This window comes from Rhea pennata, chromosome 4 (genome assembly GCF_028389875.1).
Source record: "Rhea pennata isolate bPtePen1 chromosome 4, bPtePen1.pri, whole genome shotgun sequence".
NCBI classification, from domain to species: domain Eukaryota; kingdom Metazoa; phylum Chordata; class Aves; order Rheiformes; family Rheidae; genus Rhea; species Rhea pennata.
The window spans coordinates 74,597,489-74,617,032 of NC_084666.1; the positions used below are offsets into that span (position 1 = coordinate 74,597,489).

A 19,544-nucleotide genomic window follows, 5' to 3' on the forward strand; every position below is an offset into this window, starting at 1 on the left:
TTTTTTTTGTTGTTGTTGTTGTTGATGATTTGTTCTCTCTGTCTCCAATTCAGACAGCATCCGATGGAATATTACATAGAAGAGGCCAAGAGGCTGAAGCACAAAGCTGATGCTATGGTAAGTCTTGGCCTTGGGCTAGAAATGTTAAGCAGTTCTTGCATTCAGATCTGGCACCTATGTGTATGTGAAAAGATTTGGTGACTAGCATTATTTCCACCTAATAGATTTTTTTCAGATCATATGTTGGGGGGGAGGGAATGTTTTTATTTGCCTATTTTTGAAACATTTCCGTTTGTATAAGCAGACCTAGAGAATAGCATTCAAAGTTGACATTGTCCAAGATTAGCGGGTCTATTTGGCATTGCAGAACTATAATGAAATCCTTGGAAGATGAATTGAACAAGTTTTAAGACAGTTTCCTCTGAAATGTCAGGATCCTGATGATAATTCTGCTGCTGATGTTTGTAAATCTGACATCACCTATGCTTTTACGGAAGTGCTGGGTTGCATTTGGACCCTTGTGCTTTTTTTTCAACTATTTGGACAGATGTACTCAGAGGAGTCACTTCAGGACTCTTAAAGCACATGCTGTTTAGGGGCAAGAGGGGTGTCTGGTTGCTACCATAACACTTATAATGTTAGCATGGATGAAAACAAAGCTTTTCTTGTGCAGGACCCAGACTGAGAGCTAGAAGTCTTAGCAGTTTTAACTGCAGGGTACATTTTTGAGGAGCTGAGAAGTCAGTCTGCTCTACGAATGTAGCTTGGTGAGGCCCTAAAGTATTGTGGTGGGATGGTCCTGTCTGTCATATTTCCTAAAGAAAAGCCTGCGAGCTGAGACCTTGGAGGTGGCAATCAAGACAGGACAGATGCCTTTTGCATTTAAGCAGTCCTGGATGCTTTCCCGGTGACAAGAGTTGCTGAGATCCCTTTAATACCATTTGGAGGTCTGCCTTGCACGTTTTTCTTTCTTCAAATTCTGCCTCACTAGGGAGAGAAAAGGATTTCAAGTACCCTGAGAGAAATAGCTTTTCATATAGTCTAAAAATGAGTATTTTCTTCCCAACAGACCGACAAGACTGGAAAGGCCTTTCAGTACTTGGATGCTGCTCTTTCCTTCATTGAGTATGGGATTGCCATGGAATCGGATGCACCAGCACCAAAATCAGCTTACAGCATATTTGCTGACACCATAGATCTCATCAAGTAAGTGGTTATAGAAGCCTGCTGGCTGCATGGCATGTGTGAAGGAGAAGGGCTGGTTGTGGTGGTTGGTTGTGACTCTGGCAGCTCAGGATTCTCGTCGTGGAACTGGAGCAGAGTTCTGGGACGGACAGACCATCCAAAGACACCAGAACCACGTGTTTTGAAGTGTTTCAGCATTGCTTATCACAAGAATTAGGTACCATGTAGGGCTCAGGATTTGAGCCTTATAGCTGAAGTACACCAGTGAACACTGGAGAAGACATTCAGGGATACAAAGGAGCTTTCTCTTTATTCAGTTTTGAAGTGGCTTTTGCATGTGAATCAACAGCGTTTCAGTTAAAACAACAACAACAATGCAGTGTATGAAACACTGTGTACCTTTAAAGGTCCTGCAGTTTGATTGAAGGCAGATTTTATTGGTTTCTTCTACGTCTCTCCACCAGTACGTTTTGTTGGAGTTTTTATAGCAGGCTTCCCCAATGGGTTTCACAGCTGTAGTAGATACCACTGTGATAGTTATGACATATACAGGTAATGCGGCCCGAGGAAACATGCATTGGATAGAAAAGAAACGGGTGCCTTTTTTTCTATGTTGACCTTCAGAGTTTTGTGAGATTTCCGAGGGCTGACTCAACTTTTTGCCTTAGAGCTGGCTGAAACAGCTGTGAGTTACTTTTCATTGTAGACTTTAAGTTTTTTATTTTAATTTAATTAAGTTTGTTTTCTGGTTTTGATGGACTATATTTCTGAAAGGCTTTTTGCTTCTTTGTTTTCAGAAAGATATTTTTCTTTTTTGTGTTCTGCCAAAAGTTCTTTTGCCAAAAGATTTCCACTGAGCTGTCTCTCTTGGCCAGAAACGCTTGAATTAATAGCTTAGCTGTAGTAGGGTGGATATATCTGTTCTTGGCTCCAGATCTGTAGCTGGCCCGTGGTGGGGGGCGGCTATTTGTAGGGACGTTGCCTGTCAATTAGTGTGTTAGGAGAGTGAATGGCATAAGGGGTCATCTCTGTTCCCACTGTGTGGAAAGCGAGGCATTTTGAGATAAAGCCCTCTGATCAAGATGATACCTAGAACTCAGTGCCAGTACTGAGAATTCAGATCACCTTTCCTGTGTTTTGGATTGATGACATGCACTACATCCATTACAGATAGTGTGACTTTAGAGCCCTGGTAGCTGACAAGATTGTGTTAATTTTGTTTCCTTAGATTCATAATGACGTTAAAATCCTTTACGGACTCCTCAGCATCTTCACATGAGAAAATTTTTGCCGTGTTATGGTGCGTAACTGCTTTTCTGTGCCTTCGTGTTATGTTTTGGGATTTGCTGGAGTGAAAGACTTTCAAGGGGAAGGAATGAGTTAAATGGCAATCAAAATTTTGCAAAGGAACAGAATGATATAAAAACCAGAGCAAACTGAAACATATCTAAGCTGAGCTGGAATATCACAAGGGAACACGCATGAAAGATGAAGGCTCTAAAATTTGATATGCTGGTAACTTGAGAATGCATAAAGGCTTTCACCTAAGGTGAAAGAATGCTGTTTGGCTCTCCATGTTTAAGCTGTGTAACAGAAGCTGCCATTGAACATAGCTGTGGCACTTCTGGACAGGGGCGCGCCAGGCCCGTGGCACCTATAAGAGGCTGGGCACCTGTTCCTGTAAAACAGCAGGCGTGACCCTTCTGCTGTTTTTTCTCTCACGTGATTTTTTTTTCATAGTCTCTTTATGATGAGCAGAAGGAGGGGAGATAGAGCTCTCTTGAATTTGAAATAAAATTGATATGTATCTGCCCCTGTTCTGCAAGGTTAATTACTGCCAAGCAGGCAGCAGACAGATGTGAGCGCTGACTCCCTGGTGTTTCTGTTCACAGCATGCGCTGCCAATCCATTTTGCACATGGCAATGTTTCGTTACAAAAAAGACACTGCAATAAAGTATTCCAGGATCCTCAATGACCACTTCAAGGTAGAGCATGTATATTATTAGACTACCAGCTGTACCGAGGGGTTAGTTACCGACGTTGGTTGTCATACCCAAATCTAACGACAATTCTGTTCTTTGCTGCAGAGTTCTTCCAGAGTAACCCAAGCACCTTCTCCATGTGTTGCAAGGTAAGATTGAAAAATAGGTATGTTGCAATAAGTCCATAAAGCTGTGAGCAGAAGCTCGCAGAGCTTGAGTTCTGTAAGCTGTATTTGAGTGACTCACAGCTCGCTCTCTATCTCACACCCAGAAATCATATTGTCAGGGGCATGAATATGTTTCAGCTCTCGCTTTGCTGTCATCTCAGTTTGAAAGAGTTGTTACTGTCAAAAGATGCAGAGATTTACTGCGTATCGTGCAGAGCTGTTCTCCAGCAATGAAGCAGGCTCCGAGGAACAGGGAAGGTCTTGTCAATGGGCTGCTCTGAGAGCTCCTACAGTTTTCATCCTTGTTCTGTTAGATGTCTCGGATCCATGGAGACTTAATGGAATTCAGTCCCCATGGGACTTGCAAGTGCATCCCTATCTCCCTGGCTGTTCTTTATGAATATGCCTTTACTCTGCGGTAGCATAACTTTAAAGTGATGCTTCAATATTTTCTCGTTAGCTTATCCACTGTTTTTTTTAAGTCACTTTCTAATTTAATTACTGAGAATTTTGTCATTTATTGTGTGTCTGCAGCAGTATTGCTGTATATGTGACAGCACAAGTAAAAGGAACACTCACATAAAAGTGTTTGACCTGATGCTTATCAGACTGGGCCTGCATTTCATGCGATACTTGCATGTGCTAACTGGAAATATCTTCAGGTGGCCAAGTGTGTTCTTGTGACCATGTGAAAGAATTTATTTTCTGTGTCTTGTGGTAATTGCATTTGGCAGACAGATACCTAGTTTCACATCTGTCGCTTTTTAACTTAATTGTTAAAAGATGCTTATTTGGACTTTAATATTGCTGTTAAAATTCCAGTTGTTTTTCTGCCACTTTGCACAGTATAGTTTAGTGGTATCTAAATTGTCTCCCAGCACAGTGGTGGAGCTCTCTTATTTGAGTAACTTAGAATTAGGAAAGTGATGTAAGGAAGCCAGCTTCTGTCCAGAGTATGAGTGACCTGACCACATTTAGCTTTCCCAGTTCTATGAATAAATATGCCTAAGCTGACCCAACTGCTTTGACTATCTGTCAGAAATCTCAAGGCCCCGTGTATGGACAACTTAAACATGCCTGAAATGGAGTTCATTAGGCCAACTATGTAGGGAATCTGGGTAAGACCTTCACAAGTAGTTACAGATTTTGTAAGTTGGATAGGTGGCACTTTCTGAGGTTTTGTCCTCCCTTTTTTTTTTTTTTTTTTTGGTCACAAGAGGAGTCCGTAGAGTTGCAAATCTTCAAAAATTGTGGCCTTGCAGTCTAAGGACAGCGACATGTTATGTAGCTGAATACATCTCAGTTTTCGACACTCCACTTCATAGTGCAGGTCTGGATGACACCAGATACCTCCTGGCATGAGACTGTCTTGTGGCAAGATATTTAACTCCAAAGTTAAATGTTCTTGATGGTGTTTCTCTCCCCTGCAGAAGCACAGGCACGCCTTCTCCACTTTCTCCAATGCCCTCTCCTGCCAGTTCTGTGAGTTCTCAGCCAGGATCAAATGCTAGCAACTGTGGTGGCAACAGCATTGGCTCTTCAGTCAGCGTCCCCTATAATATCCCAAACATCACCTCTTCCTATGTCAACATCACTTCCTATATCCTCTATGCGTATGATATTTGGGAACAGGCTGATGCCTTGGCCAGGAAGAATAAGGGTAAGGTTTTTCCCATTGGCTTCTCTATCTCAATGTGTTGTGCTTGCTTGTACGTGCTTGCTTTAATCCCAATACGCAGGTAAGCAAACATCAGACATAAAGATCGAAGTCTTGAATATGTTGAAATAACCAAGACATTTAGGGCATGTTGGCAGGTTATTGGCGGAGGTACTTTATGGTGGTATTTCGGTGAGCGTTCCAATTAAAAGATTGTCTTGGCTTGTTCAGACATTTAAGAGCTAAGGCACAAGGGTATCGAGTGGTGGAAAGCACCCAGCTCGTTTCATGGTAACATGAGAAGTATAAGGGTTTTTTTTAATGTTCATCTTTTCCTTTTAAGGGAACTTGTGTTTTCTGAGTTGGTTCCCTTTCTTTATAACAGCTTTGTGGTCTGTGGCCTTCTGTTTCAATTTATTTGTCAGAGTGTTTTTGTACAGAAAGCTGTTAAGCTGGCTCTTCTCCTTAGGAGAGTAGGTGAGCAACACTTGAAGTCCCTGCTGGGCACGTGACAAGCATTTTCCAGTAGCATTTCCTAGATTTGCTGCTGTTTCTTTTCTTTTCTTTACTTCTTTTCTCTTTCTTGCTGTTAAAAATGTTGTTTTGTTGTCACGTGGTACATATGGTGAATAATCAAAAGCCCTCAAAGTGGGTGCAGTTCAGACTGCAATGTGCCATCCCACATGAAGTTATGGTGTCATTTTTCATAAAAGGTGAAGTTATTTTGAGCTACTGAAGGTGAAGAGATGTATTTCTGTGACAAACTTGGACAAAAAAATAAGTATGATATGCCTGCCTGAATTGTGGGAAGGCTGTGAAAACATGCATGCTAATCGGGCAGCTCCGGCTGAAACTCAAAAAGGTTTTGCAGGTCACCTTTGAATAAAGTAACTCCATTTGTTGTTTGCTGTCCTCTGAGCAAAGTTGTGCTCACAGCAGCAATTCCTGTGCAGTATTTTGGACTATAACCTCAAAAGGCTGATTAAAGACTGACAAATATGAGGAGCTGCATACATTGCTGATCAGCCAGAAAGTGAATGAATCACCAAGGAAAACCTGTGGGAGGGCAGTGTGAGAGCAATCTTGCATCAATCAAGACTAAACTCAAAGCCTGTTCTATGTTGTTACTTTGATGTGGGTGAATGATCGCTAGGGTAGCACATATTCCCAAAGGAGTATCCCTGCGCAGGGAAACAGCGAATACTCATACAGGTTTAGCATTTGTTTTGACTGTTCGCATTGGTGTAGGAGTTTCAGATCTGGAACTTTTAAGATATTCAGTGTGATGTAAAGATGCTGAAAGATAAGGGGAGCGAATGCTTAAAACTAAAAGGCCACATCCTTGACACTTTTATGCTATTCGTAGCATATAAGAAGAACAGAAAAGCAACCGTGGCTTTCAGCCATCGTATTCCCTTAAACTGGAAAGTCCCAAGTCAGTGGAAAATAGTCAGTTATAATTGGTTTCTGAGTCACTTCTGTGGAGTTAAAAATGCTTTCTTCTGGGTCCACGAGTAGGTGGCTCCAGGACAGGACTCAGCTGAACACAGTAATTCAGAGTAGTGCTGTGGATCGTCATGCTCTAACGGGTTGTCTTCTGCCCTCAAGTCTTCCTCAGAGAGAGCAAGCTGAGGCTGTGAGCGGGAATGTGAAGTCACTCTAATTCCAAGCTCTACCATGCTCACAGATAGTTTTATCTTCTGACTGCCCAGGCTGGTGGTCCTGAACCTCTCTCGCTGCTCACAGCTCCCACAGAAATCCTCCGTTCCTGTGGACAGAATGGATACTCATTTTGTAAACAAAAGCAGGAAAATCAGGTGGAGGTGGAAAGCCTGAGAGTGAAAATGTTATGCCTCTGGTTCTGAAGAGGTCTTTGTACAGACCGGAAGAAGTTCTCGCCTGGGCTTATGCCAAGGTTGGGAGGAACTGAGGGGCTGACAGGCCCGTGTAACTGCAAGGCAGGTCATGTAGTCATGTCTTGGGAAGATGACTGAAAAAGAAAAATTTTGATAACTTCATGTAACTTCTATAACTTGCCCTGATCTGTGGCAGTGCAGAGCAGGGTGGCTTTGCTCTCTCAGCAGGACACGCAGCAGGCATCTGCCAGCGCTCGGCCCTGCCGCATCACCTGCGTAGGTGCGGAAGCCCCTCATCTCCTGCCGGGCTTTAACGCTGCACGAAGCGTCTGCTTCACAGGCCGGAGGGGGAGCAGTTGGTTGGGACTCGCGGCAGTAACGCTGCTGTTAAATTTGCCTGACGTGTCCAGTTACTAGCAACCGAAGTAGAGACTTGCAGCTCGGCCATGCCTTGTCTGAGCTGTATGAGGGCTCTGCCTCGTGGCAGGGGGGAGCTCTTTTCCAAAGTTTTTACATCTGTTGGGTCGACGTTTCTTTGCATGAGGTTGAGGAGAGGGGATATGCCGTTTCGCCCACATAAAACACAACAGAAATGTTTAAACCCGTTCTGCTAGAGAAGCTGTGATGGCTCCAAGGCCTGGGGATGAAGGAGAGGAACTAGCTTCCAGGCATCACTCAGAAAAGCACTCAAATTTGGCTTATTTAAAATCTGTGGAAAACACATGTGATCCTGCACGCAGCATCGAGGGCTGTCAGTGGGCAGCTGCGCTGGCGCGGGCAGCGCACACGGGCTTGCAGGCCGCTCTGGGGAAGGACCAGGCTCCCTCCCCGCCACTGCGACCTGGGTGGGCCTGACGGAGCCCGCGCGGGCTCGAGAGCTGGGTGGGAACGCGCAAACTTTTGAACACTTGCTGTGAAAGCTTAACTATTTCCTAGTGCAGAGAGGTCCAAATTGTGTGCGCCTGAGGCGGTTTCCTCCTACGCGCTGTGTCGTGTGTGTCTGCTACGCTTCGCAGCCGCGTGGCACTGACGCTCTTCCACGTTCCCGTGGCTGATCGGGCTTCCTCGGCGAGGAAGCTGCTGTTGCTGTTGTTTCTCTCTGTTGCACTTGTCTTTCAGATGTGCCTGTTGTATAAAAACCAACCAAATGTTTTCTTTCTCCCTCCCCCTTTTCCAGAATTTTTTGCTGAACTCGGCACGGCGGTGTGCGCTCTGGCACTGAACAGTAGCATGACTGAACTGGTACACTACACTAGACAGGGTTTACAGTGGCTGAGACTGGAAACAAATACGCCTTAACTGGTGCTCAAGGTGGTGAAATACCTTGAACTCTTTTGCACTTTGGAAGCCGCAGAAACAGTCTGGCTTGTTGAATCATTGGATACAAAGCACCTGCAAGGGAAAATAAATCAAGAAGGAAGGGATCTGGTTACACTGGAAAATTTTTGAACTGAGTTTTTAGGGTAGCACTTTGCTGCCTTGAAAAAGAAGAGATGGAGGAAGGCCTCAGAGTTGATGATGCCTTCCTTTAAAACGACAAAGTGCAATGAACTGTGTGAGTGGCTCGATGTATTGATGGTCTATAAACATTTCTATTACAAATAACCAGCAGGACAATAATCACACGTGAAGAAGTGCCGACAAGAAGGAAATCTGCCTCCAGAAGTTATTATGCAACATCCCACAGTCTGCAACGGTTGTGCGCCCAGAAGAAATTTCAGAGAAGTGTTTTTGCAAACGCAGATGCAATCCGTAATGCTGGTTCTTTGTTTCTCAGATGACACAGCAGGGGAGGACAAATCCGCATCAGCACCGAACAGCATTATGTTAAAATAAAAACGGCAGAGTGGTCTGCCTTGCCTGCTTTCCAACCTCACCTTCCTGCATTTATCAGCCAGCCGCTCTCCTGAGAAGCGAGTGACACCACTGCCTTCAGTGCTGCAAGTTCACTTCTTAAGTCGTCGTTGCTTTGATTTTCTTCCTTGCCGTGCACTCATGCACGCACGCGCCCTTAACACTCGAACAATTTCACTTATGGTCTTGCTTAGTTTAAGCCTTGTAAGCCAAACGCAGTTGTGGTGGAGGAATCACCAGGTGAGGTGAGGGGAAGCTCCGTGTCTCTTCTGTGGTGGAGGAACATCACTCCCGCTGAGGGCCGACTCCTCATCTGATTGCTGTTTGCGGTTTTGATGGGGCGGGAGGGGGGAGGAGGACAGCCATATGGGGTCACTGTGACAGCCTGGACGTGATTCTGAGTCTTAGAGCTTAAATTGGGAGGAATTGCTTCTGCTTAAGGTGGGACTGAGTTGCTGAATGTGGAACGTAAGACAAACTTTGCCTTTGGATGTTTGCCCACAGCCATCGCTGGTCTTGGTGAATATCTGAGAGCAGGATTTGGTACTGAAGCAGTGCATCCTTCATGTGGGAGGCAACTCACGTGCTCTTTCTCAACAGAGCGACGAGTTAGGCCCAGCAACTTAGGAATCTGTCTTCAAGGGAGCACGAAAGGGAATCGTTAGCTGTTTGCAAGCATTTCTTCCTTGTCAGGAGCTGCGTTTTTGAAATGGTGGTTTTGCAGATGGCAATAACGGTGAAGAACGTATCCACAGCATTCTTGTGTTCAGGAGGATGGCACCCTTCTTTACCCAAAGATTTCCTGTTGCATTACAACAGCGTTCTGCCACCCTCATATCTAATAGTGTGCCTTAGCTCTCTGGTCCCCTCTTGCATCCCTCACCCCATTTCTGACAGACCAGTGGGAGCGGTGAAGAGAAGGATGGAGTCACAAAGTAATTGTGCTTACAGGAAAGAAAATACTCCCAATGAATTAGCTCCCTTTTTCACTTTATTTCAGGATGGAGGAACACACATGCTGCAGTACAGCAGTGTACCCCCTTTGTAAAATATTTGGTCACAGTTTTAAGGCTTATGAAAATTGATAGCAAATATCACCAAAAGTTCTGAATTTCTAAAAGTTGTTTCCTCTGGGAAGGCTTCTCTGGCAGGAACGGAAACGCGCTGTGCGGGAGAGCCTCGCTGGCGCTCGGGAGCCCCAACGCTTCCCGCGGGGTTGGCACCGGGAGCTCTCCTCTTACCTCCTCTGGTGGCAGAGGGCCTTCAGGATCCCAGGGGTCTTCTCAGATCTCAAAAGATCTGTCCTTTTCTGTTCACTTTATTAAAAGCCTTAGTGCATTTCAGGGATAAGCTATCCTAACCGGTGGAAGGAAAGTCCATATTTCGCCCCCCCCAGTTCTACATACGAAACTTCACACAAGCGCCTCCTCTCGGGAGGAGCAACTGCTTTGAGTAAATGCATGGCCAGAGGTTCTGTATTAACTGTTTTATTCTCAGGAAGCGTGGGAACAGCAAACAAAATGAAAGTTTCGATGTGCACTTTGGAGCCGCTGTTCTGACTGTCACGAGCTGGATTACAGAGCAGCGGATTGGTATCTTCTTCTGACTTAAATAAGGCTAGTTTTAGGGTCGTCAGCTAAGGTGAAGGAAGGTAGAAAGCTTTATTGAACTTGAAAATCAGTATGGGAGTCTGCAAGAAACGCAGCAGAGCACTAGGGGTAAAGGTAAGGTGAAATAGGGACCCTTGTCTCCAGGTACTTCCATTTTGCATCTGCCCATTTTGCATCCGGTTCCTGGCCGCCGAGCCGCCGCTGTCCCGCCGGACCCGCCTCGGCGAGGTGCTCTCGCCCCGGGAGGCTCGCGGCACCCACGGCTCTCCGGCCGCGGGCCACCGAGGACCTCTCCTCCCGCGGCTCTTGCACGCTCTGGTACCTGGGCAGCGCGAATCTGCTGCTCTGCTCCTGGGAAAGCTTACGCGGGGCAGCTGGGCGAGCGAAGGCTGCAAGGAGAGACTGGGCCGGCGCAGGCGCGCTGCCCGCCCTGGCTGCTGGGCGGCTCGGCGGCAGGGCAGGCGCAGCGCGGCGCCGGCGGCCTCGCAGCGAGGCCCGCGGCAGCGTCAGCAGGCCCCCCTTGGCGGCGAGCACAAACTAGATGCCAGGCGGTCAGCGCGGGGAGCGAAGCGGGGTGCGTTTCGGGGGTCTCATCTCGGAGGTGAGGAGCGGGCTCTGGAAGCATCTGTGATAAGCTACAAACCATGAAGCTATGTTCTGTTTTAGTCTGTAGAAGAGACTGTGTAAATAGTTAATTTTGATAAAAGCCATCATGTTTCAACCTTGAGCCAGGTCAGAGGCCCACAGAGGGTGCGGAAAGATGCCCATAGTTTTCAGTGGGGCCTGGTCTGGCCCCCCAAAAAGAGCAGGGGAAATACCATTTGCCATTAGGAAACAAACCCAGAAATCAAAGGCAAAGCAAAGGTGATGGTTGAGTCCCAGAAGGAGAGAAGGAGGCTATGGTAGCAAAGCAGCATCATTTCCATGCAATATTTATTTAGAAGAAATAATACGTGTGTTTAAATTGTCAAATGTTCTATTTTTAAGATGCCATTTATTTAATAGTTGAAAAGCCCCACTTAGGTGGAGATGTAGATCTCTTCTGTAATTGAAAGTCAAAGTCTGGCTGCAATGTCCTTGTTTTTGTTTTTGTCCTCTCTTCTCCCCCTTGGTTCCCGTTATAAATCTGTACTTCTTAAATTTATTTTGGGGGGTGTATCTCCCTCTTGTAAATAACCTTTTCTGCCCTGTGTGTGATGGAATTTCCAAAATGATTGATTCATGCATATGGGGTAATAAACAATAAATGAAGTAGCTTATTCATTAAGAGTTGTTGCAAGAGTCCTCATGTTCTCAGCTTCTTGTAGAGAAATTGTAATTTGCCTCTTCTCTCTGAATGGTCTTAGTGTTTCATTTCTGAATTAGGTTTGAGTATAAACTTCTGTACAAGAAGTCACTGTTTGGATTTTTTCCGTATCTGTCACTTCTTGCCCTTTTCTTTAGGAACAAGAATGGGTGCAAATCTGGATGTTCACGGTGGCAGGAGAGATGCAGCACACAGACATCTGCCTTGTATCCTAGTGAAAGGGGCTCGGGGGTATGGTGGGGTCTCTTTTTCAGACTGGAAAATAATGCCAAACAGAGGCCGGCTTTGGGTGTTTTTTGGCGGAAAATTTTACAGTTTTGTTTCGTGTAGCCTAACAAGTTAAATAAGGAAATAAGAATACAAAGCAGAAACTGTGATTCAAGCGTACTGTTATGCATGTGCCATAAAGGTGTTGCAAGACTTAGTTACAGGAGGAGAATCTGCTCACATATAGCTTGTTACTACATTTCCGAAATCTGGGGAGGAGGAGAGTGCTGAGCGTCCCGCAATTTTTGTCAGCTGGCCTTAGTGCTCCTTCGGGATTTTATTTCCTGTAGTGGCTCTACTTCTACTTCTCATTGGTCATGTAAGCTGAGCTCTTCGCAATGGCCTTATACTTCTCATCTGGATATTCTGCTTTCTGTTTTGTGTTGAAATATGTAACTGTTCCTTGGAAGAACGATTTTTCATATCTCTGTGCACTATTGTGATATAATTCTTGTGTGTAATTCAGGTCCTTTTTGCAACACGCATTGCACCTAAAACTGTTTGGTAAGAATTGATGTGGTTTGTTATATAGTATGTAAATTGTAGAGGATACTGAAGCCTGTTTTAATACTCACTAGCTATGTTGCTGTTAAAACTATTGTATATAGAAATACACACCCTTTTTAGGTCAATGCACTTTTTCACTGCACGCGTAAAATCCCAATGGCAATATTGGTATTGAAGTAGGAATAAAAGCAAGAAAACATAGTTTATCAAAAGTGAAATGTGAAACATCCCCAGGTGAGCATCTGGTGTGATTCCAGCTGCCGAACAGACTGGAGGAGCCTGCTGGTGCATTTACTCACCAGGGTGGAACTGGGACTAAAGTCACTGAAATCGGTTATTGTTTCAAGCAGCATGAAACCACGTTGGCCCGAGGCTAGTTACAAGATTCAGGTAGGGTAAGGAAAAGGACAGTGTGAAGATCGCTGCTGGATGTGGCTGCGTACCTGCCTGGGAGGCGTGGGTTAAACGCCTGTGAGCTTGGTTCTGGTTTTGGTGGGGTGAGACAAGTAGCTGAAAAGCTGCTGGACTTCCTGCGGGGAGCCTTTTCTCGGGCACTTGCTGGCATGCTCAGGTGCGCCGCTTCCTCCCCTCCTGGCTCCTGCCGTAGTCCCCGGAAGGTAGGTTTCCATGCTGTGTGCAAAGGTGGGTTTTCCACGCTACGTGTCACCGCCCTGGGGGATAAGCGATGGAGGTGGGGAGGGCAAGGAGATGCGCAGTGCGGAAGGAGACGCGTCGGCAGGGCAGCGGCCCGGGAGCCGCGGAGGGCTGAAGGCGGCGAGGGAGACTTTGAGGGTGGCAGCCAGCATCAGGTAAAATATTTCGGGATGGTTTTGTTTGTTTGTTTATTGACCTGTATTGATCAAGCCTAATTTTGAAACCACATCTAGCTTATTTTGATATTTGTTACCCATTTTAGATTTGGTTTCTTTCTCCCTTTGGCCCTTGCTCACCCTTTTCAAAGACAAATATTATTTCTGGCCAAACAGCTGCCATAAAGTTGATTGCAGCTTCTCAGCCCTATCCTGGTCTCAAACACTAAAATCTCTTCGGCAGCCTGTGCTTGCTTTGTAGTAGTTGCACTTTTAGGAACCACTGTCCCTACCTGACGTCAGGCCACCATCAGCATTTCTGAATTTGTTTCCGCAAACTCTCTGCGTTCCTGAAGCAAGGAAGTTTGTGTGTTACAACTGTACCCTGTTGTTGCTAGCGTTTGGCGATGGGTTTTGTAGAGGTAACACGGTTCCTGCAGTTTGTGGTGGGTTTTTCCTCTCCTGCTCAGTACTGCTGAGGTTTTCTTTGGGTGCAGTGCTTCATCATAGCAACACAGCAACGCTGTCCACGTCTGGTAAGCGAAGCTGCAGCCCAACGGGTCTCTTTTTTCCGTTCTCATTTAATGTTTGCATGTCCGTGGCAGCCTGCGCGTGCTCTCTGGCAGCTGAGAGGGTTTCTTCAAGTTGCCCAAACCTGGGCACGTTTTTGCTTCCCGTGGGAAGCGCAGCGGATTCTGAACCCCCTCGTGAGCCGTCCTCGCTGTTCAGCAGCGCCCGGAGTCTAGGCAGCGTTTTGTGCGAGTTCTTCGGTCTGTCTGGTTGTTCCAAAGGCCCCTGGGAATGGGGGATCAGTGAGACGCAGCCTGTGAACGGGGGCAGGAGGTGGAGGCTCCCTGAGCAGTGGCTTCTTGTGAAGCGAACGCTTTTCCCAGCGCCGCGGGCGCGGGCGGTGGTGTTGGGTCTGCTCAAAGTGCTGCCCATCTGCTCAGCTGTTGCCTTGCTGGGTCGTTTCTGGGTGATTTGTGTTTTAAGTGTTACCATCCAAGGCTGGTGTATTTTGTCCTTTGCTCATCATTTCTGAGCATAAATAAAATACCACAATTCTCAGTGGAAATGTTCTTTGAAAAGCAGTTGTCAGGTTGCCCGAATGGGGAACGTTGGTCCTAAATCTGTGAAGTTCTTCTCATCTCCTGTGGAATAACGTGCCTGTTCTCGCTGCCTCAGCAGTTCTTCAGCCGTGGCCTGGGCTCTGCCACATCTGTGAGCTGCATGGCGCCCTGAGGATGCTCAATATCTCGCAGAACAGTCTCCCCGGGAAAAAGATGCCCAAGTAAACCAGGGGAGGGGATCGATGGATTGTAAGTACTTCAAAACTGAATCTGCACTCTGAAGCTTCTGGGAATAAGAATTAGTGGCCTTTTACAGACCTTTAAAAAGATGAAAACCGGATCTGTGATACAGCTTAAGAAAGAAAGAAAAGGAAACACCCTCTCCAAAGAAATTGTGCCACAGATCTTTTGTTTCTTTTCTGTAGTGAGGATGAATTGCTGCGCGTGTGTATAGATATATAGATATAAATTTTAAAAAGTGAATTTTGACTTGCTTGTCTTCAGATCCTTCAGATGAGAAGGATACTGGCCAAAACTGTAAAGATGGAATGAAAAAGCTGCTGGGGGAAAGGGAATTGTTTTTGTGGTCTGAAGCTGAGGGTTTCTAGGCTCCTCCGCCGGCTCCCAAGCTGGGACGCTCCTCCGGGAGAGCCGCGCCGGTTCGAGTGGCCGTGGGCGTTGCAGAGCGGGACGAGTGGGGCCCACGTCAGGCCGCCTGCGGTGCCGAGCGGCCCTGGCAGGCGGGTGCCGCCGTGCACCGGAGCGGCATCAGGCTTTCAGCACAGCACCCTGTTCAGTTTGCACTAAGCCCTACAAGCAGGAAAAGCGCACGTGTGGGGGGTCTTGCACGAAAACCCGGAGTCTCGGATCTTTGGTAAAGCTGGAGAGTGCCGAATTACCAGTGGGGTTGTCAGAAGTAAAATAAGTTATAGTTAGCTGACCTAGCAGTGGTCCAGCAGCTCGGATGGGGAGGACAGTGACAAGGAGCATGGAAACCAGCTGAGGCGAAGCAGAGCCAGGGGTGACCGGCAGGAAAAAGGAGGAGAGAAGAGAAAGGGCCGTGGCAGTTTTCTGAAGGTAAAAGGAAGACGGAGGGTACAAAACAGAAATACAGCAGCAGCAGCTAACATGCCCTTGAGAACTGGGAGAAAGGAAGGCTGTGGGGCTCTGCTCTTCCATTCCTGTCCTTTCTGTCCTGTGCTGACCATGATTTTGGCTGGGGAGCTGGCAGCCTCTCGCACGACGTACGAGTAAGAAGGGAGCCGAAAGCTGCTTTGTGGAGTAACGCGCCAGGACGATTGATTTGGCGGCTAGGTGCAAGCACGGCGGCGGCTGCCCTGTGCCGCTTCCCCGGCTGCAGCTTGGTGCGGGGGCGCCTCAGGCTGGTGCGTGGAGTTGCAGTCGCCTCCTCCCGTCAGCCCCTGCCGGGTTAGGTGTGCTGACTTGCACAGTCCTACTTTTCTTGGAAAATGTGTGTGGGGGAAGATAATCTACATGTGATTCTTGGCTTCAGCTATGTCCTACCCGTCAAGCAAATGAAGACAGAAACTTCTCTCGCTGCCTGTGCAACCAGAGCCAACCCTCGCTGCCACTCCCAAGAACAGCTATAACTGCATAGTTTCCTGCTTAGCGCATTCATTTTCAGGACCATTAATTTAATAAGGATCAGAGAAATTCCTCTAGGGGATGCTGCCAGGTAGCAGGGGCACTTAGAAGCCCGGCGGCCGGCCCTGGGCGTGCGCGCGTGCTTTGGTGCCTGCATCGGGACGCTGGCCTCGCGCAGTGGTGTGCGGGAATCAAAAGGTCGAGTCACCGCTTCAGTGGAAAAAAATCATCTAAAACTGGGCTAAACTGGTCCACGTCATAGAGAAGGACAGGGCATCGTGGCAAGGGGGAAGAAACAGCGGGCATTTATTTGTGTGGGCTTTTTGCTCAAAGCAAAAGAACACCACAGCCCCTGCAGACCCTTCTGACCAGACAAGCCCGATGACAGAAACGATACAGCTGCCTGTTGACTCCTTTTGTACTTGAGCAGCTTCAAAACAAAACTGTCTGGAAGCCAAAGAATTGCTTTAAAATGCCATGAAGTGACAGCAGCACCAAACTTGTTGACAGGGCCAGGAAAAAATTACAAATGGAAGTTTAATTTCCTGGCTAAGCCTGCCGTGTTTTCTGCCAGTTCCAGTTGAGAGAACATGCAAAGGTTCCGAAAACAGATACAGATGTGGTAAAAACATCCAGAAAAAAAAAAAAAAAAAGGAAAAAAAAAAAAGTAGTAGTAGTAGAGCATCTGGAATAAAGCACTTACTTACTTAGATTTGCAAAACTGTACACCCCAGCAGGAGGATGCTGCAAATAGCTTTAAAAGGAACTTCAGCCTAAACGAAGGTAGAAAGTCTCATTTAAGTGTGAGACTGATCCAGAGTTACGCACCTTCCGGGCACCGGCTGTAATTGAGCTGGAGCAGGTTAACTGGCTGAGTTTTTACTGCCTGGTGGCGACTTGTTTGTAAAACGTGTCTCGGTGTCGCTTTGCGCTGGGGCAGCGGTCGCAGCCTTTCCTCGCCCTGGACGGGCAGGAGCAGCCTCGGCGGCGAGCAGACGCTCGCCGAGGGAGGTAAGCGCAACCGCGCGCGTTTCTCTGTGCAGCTCAGGGCAGTGTGTCGTGTCGGAGCTTTTGGAAAGCTGCGTGATCGGCGTTGCATCCGAGCACTGCATTTTATCTGTAACGAGGCTGTGTTTACTCCAGGCTTTCCCTGAGCCGGTGAAGGACTCTCCCTCCTCCTCCTCCTCCTCCTCCTGGGTTTGCCGTTCGTAAATGTTTTTGCCTGTTGACACGGTTTTTCTCAAGCAGCTCGTTTCCAGCTCCCAGAGGAGAGAGGGTCGCTCCAGCAGGAAAGCTTTGGTGCAGGTGGAGGTGGCGCACAGAGCTGGAGGCCACAGAGTCGGGACGCAGGAAAGCACTCGGACTGTAGGTAAGGCCACCCAGCAGCTCCGAATAGCGCCTCGGCCCGTGGAAGCCACGAGGATCCCGATCCCTTTTGCTACTCGACTTTCTGCATTTCTGCTGCTGGGACTCGCGTGAGGTCGGGGGGCTGCGGGGACCACGCGCCGCTCGCGGGCCGGAGCCCGAGCTGTTCGGCGGGAGGCCCGGCGGCCCCGTGGCGCCGGCTGCCGACGGCCTCAGCGGCTGCAGGGCCAACCTCCCGCTGCTGGTCGGCCCCAGCGATTCCTCCCCACTTCTTTCCAAATAGGAGGAAAGTAACTTGGCACCTTTTCTGGCAGGATTGATGGTGAATGGGTTTGTTTGTTTGTTTGTTTTTCTTTTTTACATTTGAAAACATCATACCGTATTTTGTCAATAGAAACTCTGGAACTCCTGAAAGGATATCACTGAGAAAATTGAAAGAAACAGTAATACATGCAGGACTTTCAGCTATTGTGCAATTATGGAGCATCCTGAAAAGACGCAAGTAGAATGAGAAATCGCTACTTAATTACAGACAGAGTTTGCCTGTTAAGTTGGTGCTATGCGCCCATCCTGCGCGCTTAGGCACGCGTAGACGGAAGCGTGCCGGCGGAGGGGGGGCGTGCGGCGGCGCTACCCCTGGCAGCAGCGCGGCGGCCCGACAGCGCCGGCCCGGGCAGGCAGGGGCGTCCCGGCGGCCGGAGCCCTGCTGAGGACGCGCCGGCAGCGCAGCCCCCGCGGCCGGGTCGGCTCGGGCTCCGAAGGCCGTGCCGCTGTTCAAAGCAGCTGGCTGGAAGCTTTGATGTGAGTGATGGTAACTGTGCGCTTGCTTTATTTTTCCAAAAAGATTGTTTCCTGCATTTAGCCAGATGCAGTAGTCCAGACATATCTGGATTTATAATTTTTATGGGTGAGGTCAAAGCTTTTAGATGCAGCAACATTAATAAAAGCAGTAAAAATTCCAAGGTGAGACTCGGGCAAGAATCATGCTCGCCGTTTAAGCGGGGTGAACTCACCAGCCCAAACGTTTGAAGAATTGCTACTACAAATCAAAACTCTGATTTTAAAATAGATTATGTGGTCGGAATTAGGCACTGCTACCAGTAGAGGGCCACCTCATCGCTGAAAGCCACACTGGACCTACTCCGTTGTTTTAGGCTTGGATTACATTTTCCTGATCAATTTGCATTGCCTTTTTATCACTTCTGGAAGAAAGAAAACTGGAGTGGAGATTTTGGTTGTAGATCAGCACAGCTGTGCATGCAGGTAAGTAGTTGCATTTTGTTACTGCAGTAGTCCCACAAAAAAAAAAAATCTGTGTCAATGTGAGACTGCTCTCACATTTTCAACAACAGCATTTCTTAAACCAGTTCCGCACAAAATACCTGTAATTCCAGTGCCACCTAAAATTTGGAATGTAGACACTATCTGAAGTAGATCTGTTCTTCACCTGCCTTTTTTGTCTCCCTACTAGCTGCTAACAATGTGCCTCCAGCAGCCTGAACACAAATGTTGTTTGAGAGGAGGAAAATTTGAACTACTCCTGTCTTAGCAGCACGTTTAGTCTCTGCATTAGTGAGGTGGTGTTCGCCCCCACGGCTAGTACCAATCTGACTTTACAGTTGCAGGCTGACAGCTACGCTCCCATCCAGTACAGCGTCTTGGTGCATTTGCCTATACTCTAATTTCCCTACTGAACACACACACCTTCCTTGGCGTCAATGTGCTCCAGGTGTGGTGTAAGGAGTTCCCAGGTAGTGGCCAAGGGCAGTAGCACTTTCCCACCGAGACGAGGGATGCATGGGCTGGAAAACAGCAGTGCCGGGCTACTTCGTTCCTCGGGCAGCGTTACTTTGAATTCCTTCACCAGGAGGGGAGCTGTAGAAGAGAACCTGCTTTGTTTCAGACAGGGGATCTACACTGCTGTCGCTGCCCCCTGCCCACCACTGAGCGCTCTGGTCTTGCCACTGCCTCCAGCTCGAGGGGGCTGGTCAGCAGCGGCTTGGGGCTTGTTTCCCCCGGCCTCGATAGGCCCTACAGCAGGTCCCACCTCATGCCCAGGGCATTCTGGCAAAACCACAGCAGGAGCGGTGCCATCCTAGCAAACCCTTCTTCGCACCCTGGTTGAGTTAGGGTGCAGGTTCATAAATGGTGTGCACAAAAACGTTGCAGTACGGTCCAGCTCTGCCTCGCAGCTCTAAAACAGGATTTTCCCTGCTGACAAAGGCTTCCTGTCCAGAACTACAGCCAGCAGAAACCAGGAAACGCTTCCCGTAATGCTGCCTAGAGCAGCACGCTCCAGTCAC

The 19,544-nt window shown here is 47.7% G+C and overlaps 1 protein-coding gene across 5 annotated transcripts in view; it reads left to right on the forward strand.

The window, feature by feature from the left end:
* AFF1 (ALF transcription elongation factor 1) overlaps positions 1 to 12,932 on the forward strand; it is a 116,708-nt gene extending 103,776 nt beyond the window's left edge. For 3 of the 5 annotated variants that reach the window (XM_062574325.1, XM_062574328.1, XM_062574326.1), the window contains 7 exons: positions 54 to 117; positions 1,070 to 1,206; positions 2,414 to 2,485; positions 3,078 to 3,171; positions 3,274 to 3,317; positions 4,766 to 4,995; positions 8,026 to 11,579. In XM_062574325.1, coding sequence (XP_062430309.1) covers positions 54 to 117; positions 1,070 to 1,206; positions 2,414 to 2,485; positions 3,078 to 3,171; positions 3,274 to 3,317; positions 4,766 to 4,995; positions 8,026 to 8,147 — 763 coding nt within the window. In that variant the 3' untranslated portion in view covers positions 8,148 to 11,579. Of the gene's footprint in view, positions 1 to 53; positions 118 to 1,069; positions 1,207 to 2,413; positions 2,486 to 3,077; positions 3,172 to 3,273; positions 3,318 to 4,765; positions 4,996 to 8,025; positions 11,580 to 11,755 lie in introns of those variants that run through there. The other 2 variants (XM_062574329.1, XM_062574330.1) reach the window with 2 other exon arrangements.
* Positions 12,933 to 19,544: the final 6,612 nt, after the last annotated feature.